The 18,160-nt window shown below is 41.2% G+C and overlaps 1 protein-coding gene across 3 annotated transcripts in view; it reads left to right on the top strand.

Annotated features, from left to right (window-relative positions):
• dnah9 (dynein, axonemal, heavy chain 9) overlaps positions 1-18,160 on the top strand; it is a 332,930-nt gene that overhangs the window by 305,443 nt on the left and 9,327 nt on the right. For 2 of the 3 annotated variants that reach the window (XM_051416719.1, XM_051416717.1), the window contains 3 exons: positions 4,876-5,129; positions 5,218-5,353; positions 6,990-8,534. The exons of the other annotated variant lie outside the window; for it this stretch is intronic. In XM_051416719.1, the coding sequence (XP_051272679.1) occupies positions 4,876-5,129; positions 5,218-5,353; positions 6,990-7,217 (618 nt within the window). In that variant the 3' untranslated portion in view covers positions 7,218-8,534. Of the gene's footprint in view, positions 1-4,875; positions 5,130-5,217; positions 5,354-6,989; positions 8,535-18,160 lie in introns of those variants that run through there. 3 annotated transcript variants of the gene reach the window in all.

Genomic DNA, 18,160 nt, shown 5'->3' with positions numbered 1-18,160 from the left:
TTCTTCCTGTCTCAAGTTATGCTGTAACATTAGAGTTGAAGAGTCATATGGCTGAAGATAGATTACAACACTGCCACAAATCTTTGCATGTAAGCTATTCCTTAAAAATCGATAGTGCTTTTAGAATCAATACAGTACCACAAAACATAATATTGTGATATTCAAGTGTATCGATTGTGGCTTGTGTCGAGTTGGGGCTCCTTGTCATGTTTCAGATGTTTGAGCTGTGAGCAGTTCCACCAAAAACATTGTCATTCATTTGAGGCCCAAAGAGGTCAAATTATCAACAATTTAAATTAAAAAAACGTAATTAAAGATTGCATTTTTAAATATGTATAACCAAACTGTAGCTCAACCCCATTAATCATCTCACGACCCCTCTGATTTATCTGGTGACCCTTTGTGAGGGTCCCGCCCCGTAGCTTTATAACCACCAGAATACACCCCCTAACGGTAAAATGACACAGACGCATTGATGCATCAGTATTAATGCTGTTATTTAGTATATTAGTCACAGGGGCAATTTTTTTTTGCAAAACAAGAACTATTATTATTAATACTTGAAGTAAATCTAGCTGTACTTTTACTTAAGAAGGACTTGAAGAACATCGATTTTACATGTAATGGAGTATTTATGTTGCATTGGTTGCATTTTGTAGCTGAAAATATCCCAGTGTAACCAATCATCAGCTGAGACTGTCAGTTCAACCGAGTTAATCATTTTTTGATTGGAAATCTATTCATGCCTGGCCCTACTGTCTCATCAAAACACCTTTCTTTCACCTCAGGAGAAGTTTTTGTTTGTTTTGTTTTTTCTTCCAGAGAAAAAGTTTATTACTTTCTTCATCAACCAAAGCTTTGTGGTTTATGATTTCAGTGGATAAACAAAAAGTCTCGATTGACTAATACAAATGTCATTCAAGCCGTTTTTTTCAGTAGAGTGAAGTATTTAAAACTGCATTGATTCATTTAGTTTATGGCCATTTGGGGGCAGCGGGTAGCTGTAAACACAACACTGACATTGAGTACTCAAACAGTTGTCTATTTACACATCTAGCAACATTAGCATTCATCGGGAGTCTTGTTTCTGGCCACCCGACTAATGTTAAGTCCAGCATTCCCTCTACTTTTAGCTCTGTTCAAGCAAGTAATTGCAACATCCCCCTCCAGTACATGAAATATGGAACCCTCCCTAGTATTAGTAATGTCCAGACATGTCATAAGTCTCCTCACAGAACTCCTGCTTCATGTTGGTGTTAATGTCAGCCAGCAACAGTGAATACAACAGCTGTGTGTGTGGCTCAGGAGCTTGATACACAGACCTCTGATACACAGATTGATGTCACATGTCTACAAGAAAAGAGTGTGCTTGAATTGCACATGGAATTTGTCACAGAACTGTGTTGCTGTGACCCAACCATTGTGTCTGTGGCATGGCCCTAATTATTTCCCCCTGTATGTTTTACTGAACATCCAATCATAGCTGCTGGAAAAGAGAAATATGTGGCACTTTTATTGTTCTCTTTTGAGTAGGGCTGCCCCTGACTAAAGTTTTTTTATAGTCAACTAGTTGTCCCATGTTTGATATTATTTTAATAATTTAAATATATATATTTGAACAGCTGCCTGTTTAATGCTGGGAGTAAAACCGGTAATGATTGTGAATGTGTCAGAACAACCAGCAAGGAGACTGAACATTTAGTTCATTTATTTCAACACAGTATAACATCACGCATTTGTTGTTCAAAACACGGAATAAATAACTTCCAACTTTCCAACTAAAACAAATACTGGCAGATTTATCAAAAAAATAGCTTACTTAAAGAATAACTCACTACAAACTTGCTCCTCTTCCTCTGCTTCATGTCTCTCCTGTCCCTGCCTAAACCCGCAGTGTCTGTAAATCAGCTAGCGTCCGTTGGTCCACTCCAAATCTGTCGCACATTCAGGGTCCCACGCTTTGGCAGTATTCCCCGCTGGGTCCCCCCCGCTGCTACACTAGTAGTGTTTAACCTCCCCCTGTCCTCCGAGCTCCCTGTCCAGGTACAGTCAGCTAATAGGACTAGCTATTGGCAGCTAGTACAGTTAGCATACGCAACAGTGCACCAGTAAGAAACTCCGTGTTACAAGAGAAAATGTCTGTGTTCCCACAATCCTCTGATACTTTGGGCCCGGTGACACGGTGCAGCTCGACAAATGATTAAGTCGACTATTAGGGGGCAGTCCTACTATGGAGACCCGCTTTTTTTGTTTGTTTGTTTAAATTTCTGCACAATTGGCACTTTAAGTTTGTCAAATTAGCACCTAAAAAAAACCTGTTCTGATTCCAGAGCACAGTTTTTGACTCTAATTCCCCTCACACAGTATCTCTGCCCCATGCCTCTCCCGCACACCCCTGTTGATGCTTTCTGTTTTGGCTTTGTCCTGCTGAATGTCCATGTCTATTACAGACCATATCCCACAATTTCCCAATGGGAACAATGAATTAAATCACAGAGGAGTATTCAGCGACTGTTCCATTCCCCACCTCCCCCCCGTAACATTAATCCTGTCCGAACTGGGCTTATTTCTCATTTAGTTGGGGACTCCCTGGAACCTCCTAAATCTCCCCAGGGTGTCCACAGATGACGGCGCTAAGAACTAAATACCTTCAATGTAAAACAAATGAACTTGAAGTGAACTTTGCCTCAAAATCCCTCAATTATCCTCAACACGTATGATTCACACTACGCTGGCTCAGCTGCTGTTGACTCTTGACGTGCCGCTGCATTAGTATTCCTGCATAACTAAACCTTTTTTCCACCGTTGTTTGTCAGAAGCCCGGTCTTCAGAATGACTCAGAGATCTTACATAGGAGCAGAAAGGAATGAGATGTCTGCGTTCTGTGTGTCAAGCCTGACTGAGTCGTGTGTTAACAACAAACGAAAGGAGAAGGAGGGGGAGAAAAAAATGTGTAAAAGCGTTTGTCAGGAGTTATGAGGCTTCGATCTCCCGACACTACAAGCCTCAATAAATCGGCTCAGTGATTTAAAAGCCATGTAGACTATTGTACCAGCAAATGGAATCATATTTCGTCTTTATAGTGGAATAAATAGGAAGTATCCGAATGTTAGCCTTGGTGCAGCTTCATAGTGCCATGGCTGTGTGAACTGACGGATCAGGATTATTTTGAGGTGTGTTAGAAAGGTGAAAGGTTCACTGTTAACGCACAGATGTAGATCAATCTACAGAACCTTATCGCCCTCATAAAGAATTGTTATGACTGTCACACGTGGGTATCTATACATCAGGCATACATCAGCTCCAGTATCAGTGGGTGAAGGACACCGCTTTTTGCACTTGTACTCTGTCTCATTACTCTTCAGTGCCATCTTCTCTTGGCTATCTTACAGCATGTTTCCTTATCTGGCATGGCGTGCTCGTCTCCGTGTTTATGTATGCATCAGTAGTTTCCGAGGGCTTGTTACCGTTCAGCACCTTATGCGGCTGGGAGGTGTCACCTCCAGTGCTTAGCTGCAGAGACAAACAGGAAGTGACATGTTGAACTCCCTGTTCCTTTCTGTAATGGAAATTCATAAATCCACAAAGAACTTTTTTGAACAAAAGCGGCAGCATCTGTCAGTGCCGAGAACAGTCGTCCTAATTAAAACAACTATTATCCAGATGATCATAAACAGGGTAAAATTCACAACAGATTTTTCTAATATCCACAAGCAGTCTGTTCATCAAAGTATGGCAAACACTAAAAATTCAGATGATTGCAGTTATAAAGTTTATGTTGGTCTGAAATGAAATTGCATGTAGTTTTTCTGCTACAGCAAACAGATCTTTCAATTAAATGCCCTGCGCTCTCCTTTGAGGAAAATAAAAAGTAACCAAAAGGGTGAAATTTTTGTTTTATAGTCAGACAGCAGCCATGACACAACACAGAAAGAGCCACAAACGTTGTATAACATTAGCTTTCCGGCTAAAATATTCTTCTTATCTACAAACACGAGGCCCCTCATTACAGAGTACACTAAGTTTGAATATTACATTCAATTAGAAACTGGCACAACAGCGTTCGTGCTGACATCACCAGTTCAGTCAGGCTCTGGTGATTACACTTGAACTGTACACCTGTTGAAAATAATCTCAACTCAAAGGTCCACTTACTAACTTTTTTGGGGCTTTCAACCACATTCACAGTTAGATGTAGTCAACAAATACACCTGTTATATTCACAATAATGTATTTTTTTAAATAATACAAAAGCTACTTTCATAAACAACACTACCACTGTTTGTTTTCATCGATATATCATTATTGAAGTGTGGCAAGATGTATGTATTCATAAAAAACCAAAAGCACACAAAGGTAGTTCTATTCTGCAGTATTAACTGCCCAATACTGGCTTACTTTAAAGGACCATTGTGTAGGACTTAGCAACTAGCGATGGAGTTACAACCAACTGAGTATATGACTACAGTGGCAGCAAAAAAGCCCAAAGGCCCTATTAGAGCCTGTGTTTGATTTATCTGTTCTGGGCTAACGTAGAAACATGGCGGACCTTCTCTCTCTGTAGATAAAAACGGGTCATTCACAAGTGACCAGGACTGACTTCCTAACTATTTGCGATGTCACAAATCATGCTCGTAGGCCCCGCCCCTTAAAATCAGATGTTCAATGAGCACAGAGAAACTTTCCACTTTCAGCAGATGAATGTGAAAACATCATTTTAGTGTCAAACTCTGCACAGACATCATTCAAACAGCACACAGTAGGGACTAGATGAGAAAATTATTTTTGGGACTTTGACAATGATGTTTTACTACAAAATAGATGATTTCAGTTGGACATTGAATGTTCTCCTTTCCTGTGGCCCTCACCCTTCAGGGAGAGCTAACCATGACTACTGACATGGAGAACCTTCAGAATGCCATTTTCCTGGACATGGTGCCGGACAGTTGGACCAAGCGGGCTTACCCCTCCATGTCCGGCCTGACCCTGTGGTTCACTGACCTGCTGGCCAGGATCAAGGAGCTGGAAGCCTGGTCTGCGGACTTCGTGTTACCCTCTGTAGTGTGGCTGGCTGGCTTCTTCAACCCGCAATCCTTTCTCACAGCCATCATGCAGGCTATGGCTCGAAGGTAAGGCTGCTGTGCATTAGGACATCACAGGCTGAAAAGTGATAGACACCACTTTGTTTGACGCAGTGAATCTCCCTGTGTTTGACAGGAACGAGTGGCCTCTGGACCGCATGTGTCTGCAGTGTGACGTCACCAAGAAGAATCGTGAGGACTTCAGTGTACCGCCTCGTGAAGGGGCCTATGTGCACGGGCTGTACATGGAGGGTGCGCGCTGGGACACACAGGTACATGAGTCATTTATTGATTTCTTTGTTGAGCTGGCTGTCACAGAGCTGATTCTGACATCTAGTCTCCAAGGAGGGTCTGGATACAAAATCAAAAAACAAGCATTTAAGACAGAAATACTCCTTTACACTCTACCTCTGATGATGGATGTTTGACTAATCTGAACATAAGGTGAGCTAACCTCAAAATGCATCTTTAAACTGAGTTAAGCAAAGTAACTTGATAATATTTTGCCCCTGGAGGGCCTCCACATTCCCTTTGTGGCTTTAATTTTATGCTTTGCTTCCTGCTTGTGTTCAGCTCTCGGAGCGCAGTGCATTACTCAGCTTCCCAGGGCTCTATCTATCTACATACATACAGCTACTGTATATGCGCCCAGCTTTCAAGGAGCATCCCTGTAGACTTCTTAATTAGGGAATGTGCAGAGTGTGCACTAGAACACTTAGATCGCCCTTTAGAAGAGCCACTCCTTTTTTTTTTCTTCATTAAAGTTGGAGACTCAAATAGACAGGCGGACAGACGGGCCGGGGCGGCTTCTCCTCACAACTCCTCCACTCTCCTTCTCCTCCTCCTCCTCCTGTCCTCCTCTCGGCCCCAAGGCCAGTTCTGTGCCACTGGCTGGGAGGAGCGGAGGGTGAATAGGAGAGAAAGCAGCGCTCCATCTGGACACAGCTCTGTGCAGCAATAAAAGTCAAAGATTTATGATAAACTTACTCATCTATATTAATGAACCTTGCATTTTATTCAGAGGGGCTTTAGACATCAAAGACATCTAGATTCTGTATGTAATAACACCTTGTGTGCTGAATAGGTATGATAGAAATGCAGACGTTACACAGCCGGGAGCCTGTGTGTGTGTATGTGATGGACACGACTTAATGGTGACGAATACTTCAGCTTTGTAATGCATTTTTATTCTCTCAATATGTTGTAAGGCTATACAATAAAGACGGATATCTGTTACCGTAGTAACGGTGTATATACAGTGTCGTTAAACAAAATTACATTAAATCTCAATGAGCCCACATGGCCTGCTTTAACATACCCATCATTTGTATTTACCCAAGTTATTGGTATTTAACGCCTCTTTAAAGTTTTATAGCAAATGCAGCTGCAATTAGGGCTTTGTCCTCTGAGCTTTCCAAAGTCATCAGGATTTACATTCATTCCTGAAAGTCACTGTGCATGCATGGTGAAACTTCTGTTTGTCAGGCGCTAAGTGTAGGAGGATTAATTAATGAGACAGACCACTCTGTTTCAGTGTGTTTATAGAGTGTGTATTTTAAGGCAGGGCAGCTTGACTTCGGCTCAAACTCTGCTGACTTTCACCACTCTTCAAGGGTACCACAATATTGTGTTTTGCAAACTGGAAGTCTTAACATCGCTTGTGCCAGCCAAGATTAGTCAAACATCTATTTTTTTCGCCTACAAAAGAACATTATTAAATGCTGCCTCAATGGCAAGTACGTCTGTGTCTGGGCGAAGTTTCCACTGCACCTCAAAGTAATTTATAACTTCCCCCAGCTCTGTGAAATGTTTCTGTCTGTGGTTGACTGGCTTGTCATCCCCCCACACACCTCCCTCTCTTCCCCCTCTCCCCCTCCCTCTCCTTTCCCACTCCGAACTGTCTTTCAGACTGGCATGATTGTAGATGCCCGACTGAAAGAGCTCACACCGTCTATGCCAGTCATCTTCATCAGGGCCATTCCTGTGGACAAACAGGAGAACAGGAACGTGTACCAGTGTCCTGTCTATAAGACACGCCAGAGGGGGCCCACATACGTATGGACCTTCAACCTCAAGACCAAAGAAAATCCTTCCAAGTGGACTTTAGCTGGAGTGGCCTTGCTTCTGCAGATCTAGCAGGACTCTGAGTGATGGATTGTGGTGGTTATGGTGCCAACAGGGTCAAGGGTTCAATTCAGTCTAGCCCAAAATTTAAAGCAAAAAAGTCATTTTTAAAAAATTAAATAATTTAGTCTTCCTCTTACAAATGAAACATTGAGTTCTAAAATGAAATAAAAAAGAAACAAAACACCTTGCTTAATTCAGAGCACTCTGGTTTTGCTGCAACAACCTACATAGCTTATGATGGCTGCTGTTAGCTAATGTAAGCAAACTTTGAGACAGACATTGCTGTGTCACTGACTGATTACAGGGTGTACACAGGGTCTTGAAAAGTCAGATGAATAATTGTATTGATCATGCTGTAACAAATGTCTTAAAAAGTGTTAAATTTAACCTATTTAAACCTGCAGAAACCCCGGATAACTAAATCAGTTGACTGACTTTTCAGTCTCGTAACCCATCGTCTGTGGTCCAGCAAAGATTTCCAATAACTTTGTTCAGAATATCTGCTCTGAAAAAAATCAGGTAGTGAAGGGCACAGCTCAGTGCTACTGTAGTGAGAAGACACTTCAAACTTCATTTTCAATATTTTTGCTGGAATCCTAGGAAATTGAGGGAAATTCACTGTGCCGTATCCTGTAATTACCCCCTGAGGCCACAGTGACCACTGTTGCAAAGTTACACAGTCTCACTTTAAGTAAAATTACAACTCTCTGCATAAGAGAAGAACATCTGATTGCCCAAATTTCTGGTGTCTTGTCCAGTGGCAAGAAATCCCTCTCCACCCACCCACAGGAACTGACACATCACATTTCAAGAACAAAATCCAAAGTGTCTCAGAAACAGCACAAACAGTAATGGGGTAGCTACTTTCTGGGTGTTGCGGTTTCATTTTTCTCTTTCTTTCTGCCTTTTAAATGCAGCTTTCTGAGCCTTCAGTAGCTAAAGACTGTTAAAATCAGCCATGATGATTTGTTTGGAGGCTCTGTTTGAACTACTGTATCTAAGTTATAAAAATGCTAATTATCTGTATGTGTTTGAGGAGAAATTCGAGAAATATTGTGTATCTGTGAGTCACTTTATGAGGAGGTGTTACAGAGCTGAAGCCGGTTGGGGAATATCACAGAATAAATTTAATATTGGGCGATTTCACACATCTCAGTTGAATCCAAATCTGTAAAACTACCTACACTATGTGCACATTTTCTAACGCCATAACCACATCTTAAATGATCATATACAGTATATATTTTTGTATTTATACAAATAACTTTACATTAATTTCCACTTTCTTCCAGAAAACTCCCAGAATAAAGATGCTTTATCTTGTCATTCCAGATTCTGCATTTGGTTTTATTTGCACATACTCCACAATGTATCCCATTTTAGTGCCAGTATGCAGTCATTCCCCTATCTCTCATTTCCAGTCACCCAGTCCTGTCTCTTCTCTTCCAAGCCTTTAGACCAACTCTCCCCCCTCTCTCGCCTCCTCCCTGCACTCCACTCCTTTCTTCCTCCCGCCTCCCTATTTGAGATTAAACAACCCTCTCCAAAGCACAAAGTGTGGTGTCTCACAGAGATATCCCTCAACAGCATGTACAGTAGATGCACACGCACACACTACAGTGCAACCCAGCTCGAAAAATCTTTTCCTCCTCTTCTTTCTTCCTTGTGCTCTTGCTGTCTCAGCCCAGGTTCCCCAGCGTCTCCTTTATCTGGTTATTGGAGAGCCTTAACAATGCGCTTAGAGACAGAGAGGTGTGAGGAGGAGGAGCAGATGAGGGGAAGTAGGAGGAGGAAAGCAATGATGCAGAGTGAGGCAATTTATGTAGAACTCCCAAATTACACCTTCAGGTGGCATTATAAAGTAGATTCTGCCTGTGTACACAAGCACAGTACTCATGCAAGCGTAGTGTGGAGACATAGATTGGCTTGTAGTGCAGCAGCGGTGCTAACTCATCCAATTGACCCTCCGCTAAGCCCCAGCTCCCTTAGTTACTGTTGCTATGCCTGTCGAGATTTCCTTTCTAGCCAAGCTGAAACCTCTGTGGCTGATAATGAAAAACTGCAGTTCCTCTAACGGCCACATGAGGCTGGATACAGAAGCGAGTCAATCTCCATGAGGCCCCATGTTGAAATGTCCAACTTTACAGCAGAAACAGTTTTACGGCCTCGTACAAACAGTTTTTCTCTCTATAGCTACTTTCCCTGTTCATGACAGCTGTACGGGGGTACATTCTTATATAAGTCACCTGTTTAAATTTAAGGCTTAAAGTTATGCCTAATTCAGTACAATGTGTACCATGTTCACCATCTTTCTTTAGCGTGCTAGCATTTGCTAATAGCATTAAACAAAGAACAGCTGAAGCTAATGGGAATTTCATTCCTTTCGCAGGTATAAAAAAAGGACAAATTAAGATTTTGACTTCTTGTTGGAGCTAGATGAAAAGCCAGAGAATCACAAAGTTTCTACAATTCATCCAGTGGGGAACATACTGAACACAATTGTCAACCTCATGGTGGCACTTAAGAAGTCAGGGATATGGTCTGGGGACGATGGATATCTATGCAATATTAGCCTACATTACAATCCATCCAATAGATATATAGTTCACATGTCAGTCTGCACCAAAATGGGGGACAGACTGGATGACAGTCCCACACATTGCCATCCTTAGCGCCATACTGCTAGCATGGCTAAAAATGTAATTAAAATGTGATAATGTAACTCTGGTGCTGAAACATACTTGGACAAGCAGACACAGCGCCTTATCGTTGTATTGTACTGTATCTTTTACTTTTACAAGAGAAAAGGCTGTAAGGATGAGGAACTACATGTTTGGCGAACGTAACACTGTTTGGGGTAGTAACTTTCCCAAATCTAATGAAGAGCAGGACAGAGCTGCTAATGTGCTAACTCTGACGTAGTCGCATCCTGGAGCATAATAATAATAAAGTTAGCTAAAAATACTTCTCACTGGAAGTAACACTAGGTCACTACTGAGTTGGTCCGACATGCTGATGTTTGCATTGAGCTGACAAGTATTCTGTGTAATCTGTTCCTTATAATTATGCTTTTGTAATTTTGCAAAGGCTTAAAAAGGATTCTACCTTCCGAACGCCTTCAACACTGGCGTTATCGTTTATTTGAGTTCATGGACTGGTGCAGGCTTAGAAGTTGAGCTTCTCTTTGGACCAAAGAGTCCTCCACCCGGCCCTGCAGATCAACCACTGGCCTGGTGTGACATGAAAAGCCAGATGCACAACAGCACTCCAGAGCAGTTAATGATGGGGCTTTGCAGGCTCACAGCAGCTCCGGACCCCTGGACTCAAAAGGCTAAAAACAGCGTGGCGATTCATATTTCATATTTGTAGGTAATATGAGTGTTCTTGGCATGCTACTGAGGAGAGAATGCTGGAGTCGAAGGGGGGAAAATCTATCAAAGGGTTCATGCTCGGAATGGAAAAGAAGGTACCTTTAATCATTTGCTTGTGTGAGACGTCAGGCGGTTGCTAGGTTACAGGTCAGTGCAGAGAAGCTGCTGATGTGAATGCTATAGAGATTCCTTGGTGTGTATAATATGTAAGTGTGCAGAGTTCTAATTTGAGTAATTGCAGGGCTCCACAGTAACTAATAACCATGGAGATGATGCCTCGGATTCCCAACTTTGTTCTCTGACCACATGTGCTATTCACCATGTCATTCTTCCCATGTTCTACATGCACATAAACCTGACGGTGATCATCTAACAGGAAGGCAGTGGAGTCAGCCTGTGGTCATTTGGTGGAAGGCAGACTGCTATCACCACTTTGTGCCAGTTATTTCTTCTTTTCAGCCGAGTCTTTGCCGTCACTTCTGTGCTGTTTTTACACTACACTTCCTAGAGATCACTTGTCAGCCAAACAGTGTCCTCCATGCCTCCCAAAATTCACATCACACTCCTTCTGAGTGCTGAGAAATGCGCTGTCGTGACAACCAAAGGCGCTGCCAAGACACCTCGCTAGCAGTAATTTTCACAACAGGCGTGTAAAGTGCTGATAAATAGCACAATGTTGTCTCAGCCTGTAATTCTATCTAAACCATTCTCCTCACTGCTCTGACCCACAAGAGTCGGCAGCGGCAGAATGGCTGGATTAGCCGCTCACAATCCCGGTGCAGTGTGGGGGCCTCGTCTCCTCGCGTCCCGCCGCAGCCAGCAGAGTCAGCTGCTGTGCAGACCAACTGCGAGAGGAGCAGATTTTGGCTAGGGCTGGAGACTGGGGTAATTAGCTTTGACAGAGCTGATGAGTTGCTAATTAAATGTTTATCTGAATCTGGCATCTGTCGTAAAACAAATGTCTGTTAGCTGCCTACAATCTGTGGATTATCACAAATAACTGGGGCTGGGTCCTGCATGCGGGGAGATAAGCAGGGAGAGGACGGTGATTCGGGGCACATTTTGAGCAGTCAGGCAGAAACTAGTCACAGCAACAGCACCTACTGTGTGCATGTTAGGAGCTTACTGTGACTCATAATGGCAATCATTATCTCCATCCACATTCAAGCTGGCACTTGTGTACTAACACTGATTTTTTTTGTGACTAGTATAGTTGCAGTTATTATTGTGATTCTGATAGAATTTTTAATCTATTGAGATCATTTTGAATTGCTCTAATCAAAGCCAGTTTATAATTAGATTTGAGATATTTGTAAAGAGTTCAGGATCAGTAAAAAGATATCTCTCTCTGAGATTTCTGCCCTTACTGTGGGGGTCTGGATAGAACATGTTGTCTTCTTAGGGATTATTTCTTCTGTAAATAACACATGGTTCTGATGTGTTAACAGCATATAAATCTACCTTGGCGCTCTCTTACAGACACACCTGTACTTGATGCGCTAGAGCCTGCTTACTTGATTCCACATTTGTATCTATTTATTTGGGTTATTCTTTTACTTTTATTGCCTATAAGAGCAGTTGAAGAACATCAGGAAGGTGGGGGGAGAGAGAGGGCGGATGACATGAAGCAAAGGGCCATAGGTTGGAATGGCAAACCAGGTTATTATAGTTTTGTATTATTCATTCATTTTTATTTCTATTTGGTTTTTAACTTTTGTTTTCAGTTTTGTTTTAGTTGTTCAAAAGTGTTTCGTTTTTATTAGTTTCAGTATTAGTTTTAGGACTTTTTGTCATAAAATGGGGGGGTGTTTTTCAGGAGCAAGATAAAAAAAAGTTCAGAATAGTTAATACAATACAAACAGTCATGTTAACATCCCAGTCTCAATAAACATGCACCAGTGCCGCACCATGCTTGTTGTGTTGACAAATTTGACTAAACTGATAAAAGACTAAGACTTTTCCTGTATATTTTTTTGTAGTTAGTTTTGTTTTTATTTCAGTCAAATAAAATGATTTTTCACGTCCTAGTTTTAGTTTTTAGTTTAGTTTTAGTCAACTATAATAACCTTGCAGCCCCTTTTACCAGGCCGCAATACTGTTATTGCATGCCGTCATGCCGCCATATGCCGTCGTCAGTCATTTTAATTTTAGTTTAGGAATTTAATGTAATTCTAAGTTTAATTTTATATTCGAATACTGTACATATATTCCATCCGTGTCTTCATTTTAGTCCAGTTAATGAGCAAAGTGTAGTGTGAGTAAAAGCAGTTTTTTCAGCTACTCCTAACTCCTTGAACAGCTTGCTCTTTTGAAGTGAGTAATCCTACTCTAATGTGTAATGTATTTTCTTTTTGTTAAAATGGACTTTATAAAATTGGTATCGAGAAATCGTTTTCGCGGTCTGAAATGTTGCTGTTCAGCTATGTAACCTTTATTTAATCAGGTCTTTTGCAAGAGAGCTTCAGTGTCCTTTGAAGTTCATTCCATTTACAAGGTGCAAAGTGCTGAAGGCAGTCTTCCTAAGCTCAGTATTTACTGGTGTTAGAGTTAGCCAGTCTTTGGATCTGTTCTGATGAACAGTTCTAACTTAGAGAGGAGATGTGATGTACAGAGGCAGCTTTAGTAGGAGATATTTAGAACCAAAGTTATAGTGTGTAGTCCTCGTGTTGCACCAGCCTATCTTTTTAGTAGGATATTTATCAACTGTAATGAAGCACAGGACACAGCGATAAACGGCAAATTGTTTAAAGATTGAATGAGCAGCATGAGATATAAAATATCTTCATAGTCAAGCACATACAGTGTGGTTGATTGCACAACCAACTTATAGTTACCTTCACCAAATCATCTCAGTGTTGAAGTGCAAGGGCGTCATTTCCACTGGGGATAAGGCTATATAGACATATCCCACTCAAAATCCTTGGTTTGTTCCCCTTACTCTTAATGTTTAAAGGGACATTGTGTAGTGTTTTAAGTATTTTATTAGCTAAAATCAATGTCTTCATTCATAAATGTGTCCTCATTGGTGTAAAATTACCTCTGCCAATGATCTGACTTATCCTCGTAAGCGAAGAATTTCTTATCTGTATACACATTGGACGGGCAAGTCCATGGAGGCTTCCATGTCGTTCTGCCATTTTGAAAAACTATAATCGCCGAGAGGGACATAAAGCACTAGCCTACCTGTCTAGCTAATCCACAACGCGTTTTTGTTCAGAGCCAGCGTCACGTGACTGAAACCAGCTATAATGGAGAAGTGAGAGGCGCTTGTCACTGCCCCGGCACATTTGAAAGTCTACTCTGCACTTCAGTTAATAATGGAGGATCATACTTATGCCGAGCCACAGAAGAAGGAATCCTCGTCGCCAAAAAAGCGGAAAAGGGAATTAAAAAGGCAACGTGACCGGCAAATTCAAAAAACGAGGGTAAACACGTTCACCCCTTACTTCAAGGACACTCCATACCAGAAACAATGCTCTGCCCCCATTGTCCTCTGTAGTCAAAACATACTGGCGATACAGTGAATCACTTGGTAACATGCAGAGAGCTTTTTAAAACATTGTAAATGGATGTACAAAGCAACCTTATATAGTATGACAGTGTTTAGAAGCACCTGACTCCTGCATGTCACCACCCAAAAAGACTTTAGATTGGTTCTGCAATGCAGTTTTTTTTTTGGTTTCCACTCAATACTAACCATAAAAGCTGAGAGAAAGTCCTCAGCTTCTATTGAGCGAAGCGTTTAGAGGCTGGCTAGTGAGTCTAGGTATCACCACGGTCGCACTGCAATCAGCTTAACAAGCAGTGAGTGGTGCAACGAGTGCTTTGAGGACTTTTTTGTTCTGTGATTCGCCTCTCAGGGTCCATACTGAGAGGCTCTGTCTGTCCTGCCTTGTTGGTAGAGCTTATTGGTGTAAGTTAAAGCCTAAGAGGAAGTCCTGCAGACACTTCTCAGGACTAAAAAGGTTACTTCCACCTCGTGTTTTTTCGGAAAAACAATATGGATATTTTTAATTGTAATTGATATTCTCCTAAAAAGGGGCAACCTTTTAGCTCACCTGGCGACCCATGTACCGTAGTTGAGTCCTTGCTGCAGTGGCCATGGGTTCGAGTCCAACCTGTGGCCCTTTGCTGCCTGTCTTTCCTTCTCACTCCCCCCTCTTCTGTCTGTCTTGAGCTTTCCTGTCAAAAATTAAATATTCTTTGTACACAGTGCAAATGCATAATTGTCTATCATAAAGTTCCAGGTCTCTATCAAGGAAACAGTAAGATTGACATAATTAGCATTTTACTTTCATTAATATGGAAAGCACAATAACCATTTTGTTACTTGCGTGATTGATTTAAATATATATGGGTATTTTATTGGGGTTTTTATGTAAAATCCTACTCACCAGTGCTGCCTTGACATGCAGCTGTCCAAAACAGCAGCAGCACTGTCACACTCACGCCTTGGATCCACACTACTGTATCTTAACTACTTCTGTCTGTGTGGTGCGTCTGGTTGTGCTGCTGATGTCAATTGGCACTACACGATGCAGGGTCAGTGTGTGCTGCACTAAAGAGATGGAGTTTTACTGCCAGCCATTTTGAAGCAGAAAGAAGTGGTTGAGGAAGAAGTGGCAGACGAGGAAAAAAGACGAGCACTTGAAGTCTCGGTTCAGGAAACAGAAGAACTGATGCACTTGAACTAAGCTACACAGTCTGCTGGATGTCTGCTCAATACGTCGGATGTGTTGGCAGGGGTCAGCCCACTGTTACATTCTTTTGACCTTTTTAAGGGAACCTTAACAACATAAAATTTTCCAACACCAGAAAACTTTTGGCACCTTTTTGCAGGCCAGAAGCCAGAAAATCCAGTAAGTTTGTTTGCCAGCACTACATCCTCAGAATGTCACTGGAAGTTTTTCTGAGGATTCAAACTGGATGATTTCTTTATTTATTAAATCCAGACATGACTATCTGTGTGACAGCGCTCACTGACAGTACCACCAGGACTGCGGAAGTGAGGGACAAATGGAGAAGTACAGAGAGTGCAAACTAAATTTTTAACCAACAAATAAGCCCTCTGGCCCCGGATCATGTTTGCATTAAAAGTGGAAGAGACATGTAATGAAATACATTGTTGAAGAAATGTGTGCCATATGAGATGTGGAAAGACAGTTTGAAAGCTGCTGATTATTTTATGGAAAGCCCTGTTCTTGGCCAGTCTCCTCGTCTTCCCTCAGCTTGAGTTGCAGTGTTTGTCTCAGGCTATCGTAGCCATCTTACCTCTCCCGCCTCAGCTGCTCTCCCATCCATAGATTCTTTTTGATTGCAGATTCATATTTTCATTTAAATGCTGATGGGCTGGAGGATCAGTGTAAATTGGAAAGCCAAACTCATTATTCTGCTTTTTTTCTTGTCCTTATTTTCCTTGTGTGTTTGTGGAGGAGTGCAATTGCAGGCGCCGTTGTTTGCTGTGAGAGTTGTCGTTCTCACCCATGGATTGCCATGAATTTAAAAAAGGGCACTGACCAGCATTAAAGTCAACCATATTAATTCAGATGTCAATTTGAAGTATTGCCCCCAGGCAACACTGGTGCATTTATATATAACATAACATATATCATGGTAACACTGTCAGTTAAAGATGTGGATCTGACTGTGACATAACGTCAGATAAGGTGAGACCCCCACCTCTGTAAAAGCAAACCGTTAGAGTTTGCAGATTGAAGTTGTAATTACACAAACATTTTTCTGAGGCAGAGCTGCTCTGGAGGCAGAATTAATCTCATTGGCTGCGTTACACCTCAGTGGGCTGGGACAAAAAGGATGTTTACACACCGCAAGCTCAGAAACTGGAGGTTATAAGAAGAAACTGAATTTAAACAATTTTAGTAGAAAAATGATAGCATTGGTTGCTTGTTCAGAATGCTATAAACAGCCTATTTTATGTTCAGCTCCAAAGCAGGAAGTACCATCACATTCTCACACTGCTAAAAATATCTTAAAGGGTCAAGGGTCTGGAGATTTAGTATTAAATTTCCATAAAGTTGGTTTAAGAGACACAGATTGAAAGAGCATGATCAAAATCAAAGTAGCCAAGGCAGAGAAATCCAGATTTTTTTTTGTCTTTATGGGTCAAGCTACAAAAACACTGCACTTCCCATCATGCAACTCAGTAGCGTAGACCCTCCTTGCCCATGCCCAAGCTTTTCAAACTCACACCTCCAGTTTTTATGTGTTATAAATCAGTAATCTCCAAGCCCAAGTCATTTTGTTAGACTTTCTATAGTTCCTCCAAACCCACAGAGGGGCCACAAAAGATATTATGCAACAGCTTTCACAGGCTGAGTAGTCTTCCTAATGACAGGAAATGTAACACCTTTTATATGTAAAATTGGTGAACTGTATCTCTAAGTAGTAGGTTGGTGGATGAAAGAGCATGTCCAGTAATCATGTCAAAAAACATCTAGGTTAGAACAAGGTTATACTTGTTGAAAATGGAAAAAGTAAAAGTCTTTCTTGTCTCAGTTACATAACTTGGTTACTAACTAATTTGTTTCCTCTCTATTTGGATGACTTTATTTCAATAAAAAGTATTTCCTGACTTTAGTTAAAGTATGCTTTTACTTTTCAGCCGGTTAAACTTTGCAGGTCAAAAGGTGGCATTTAGGTTCAAGTAAATGTTTGTTACTTCTTCTTGATTGTAGATTCAGATTTTCATTTAAATGCTGATGGGCTGAGATTAAGTGTAAATTGGAAACCCAAATTTATTATTCAACTTTTTCCTTGTCCTTTCTTTTCCCTGTGTGTTTGTGGAGGAGTGCAATTGCAGGCGCCGTTGTTTGCTGTGAGAACTGTCGTTCACGCCCATGGATTGCCATGAATTTAAAGAAGGTCTGAAATTGCAGCATTAAAGTCAACCATATTAATATTTTTAAACTGCTACAAGAAGATTTAAATAGGTTTGGGCTTACTGATCACACAGAGTAAGCATGCTCTGATTTGCAGGTCAAAAGAAGTCTGCACAGCTAGACTGAAACCACTCTGAATTTATTTGAAAAGTGAACTAAGTGATTGTCACATGTAAGTATCAAGTCTTTGCACGCAAATCCCAAGTCCTAAACTTCGAGTTTCGAGTACTAAACAAGTCACAATGCGCTCTTCACCAAATGTAATGGCAGAACAAACTAAAATAAATTATCTTTGGTATAATTGCCGCTCAGTAACATAACGTTAGTTCTTGATGGTTCTCTCCTGCAACTTGATTGCTGTTGGATTGGTTCAAACTGTGGATCTGAAGAATTAATTGTCAACTTGCTGGGAATGAATAGCGTTAACGTTAGCTGAAATTAAGGGAAATAGATTGATTCTTCTTACAGTAATTTAACATACTTTTTAATCTTTGGGCCTCGGGGAAGGTATTAGGGCTGTCACTCAAAAAAGTCAAGTTTTATCAAATTTGAAATGGCATGCAATTTGTTCGAGGGAATCTGGAAAAATCATCTCAAAGCACATAGGTTAGTACAACTGTATGACACCACATGAGAAAGCATTACATAAAGACTATACTAAAGGCTAAGACATTCGCTCTTA

The sequence above is a fragment of the Dicentrarchus labrax genome, unplaced genomic scaffold (assembly GCF_905237075.1).
Source record: "Dicentrarchus labrax unplaced genomic scaffold, dlabrax2021, whole genome shotgun sequence".
Lineage (NCBI taxonomy): Eukaryota > Metazoa > Chordata > Actinopteri > Moronidae > Dicentrarchus > Dicentrarchus labrax.
This window is presented reverse-complemented; position numbering and strand designations above follow the sequence as displayed.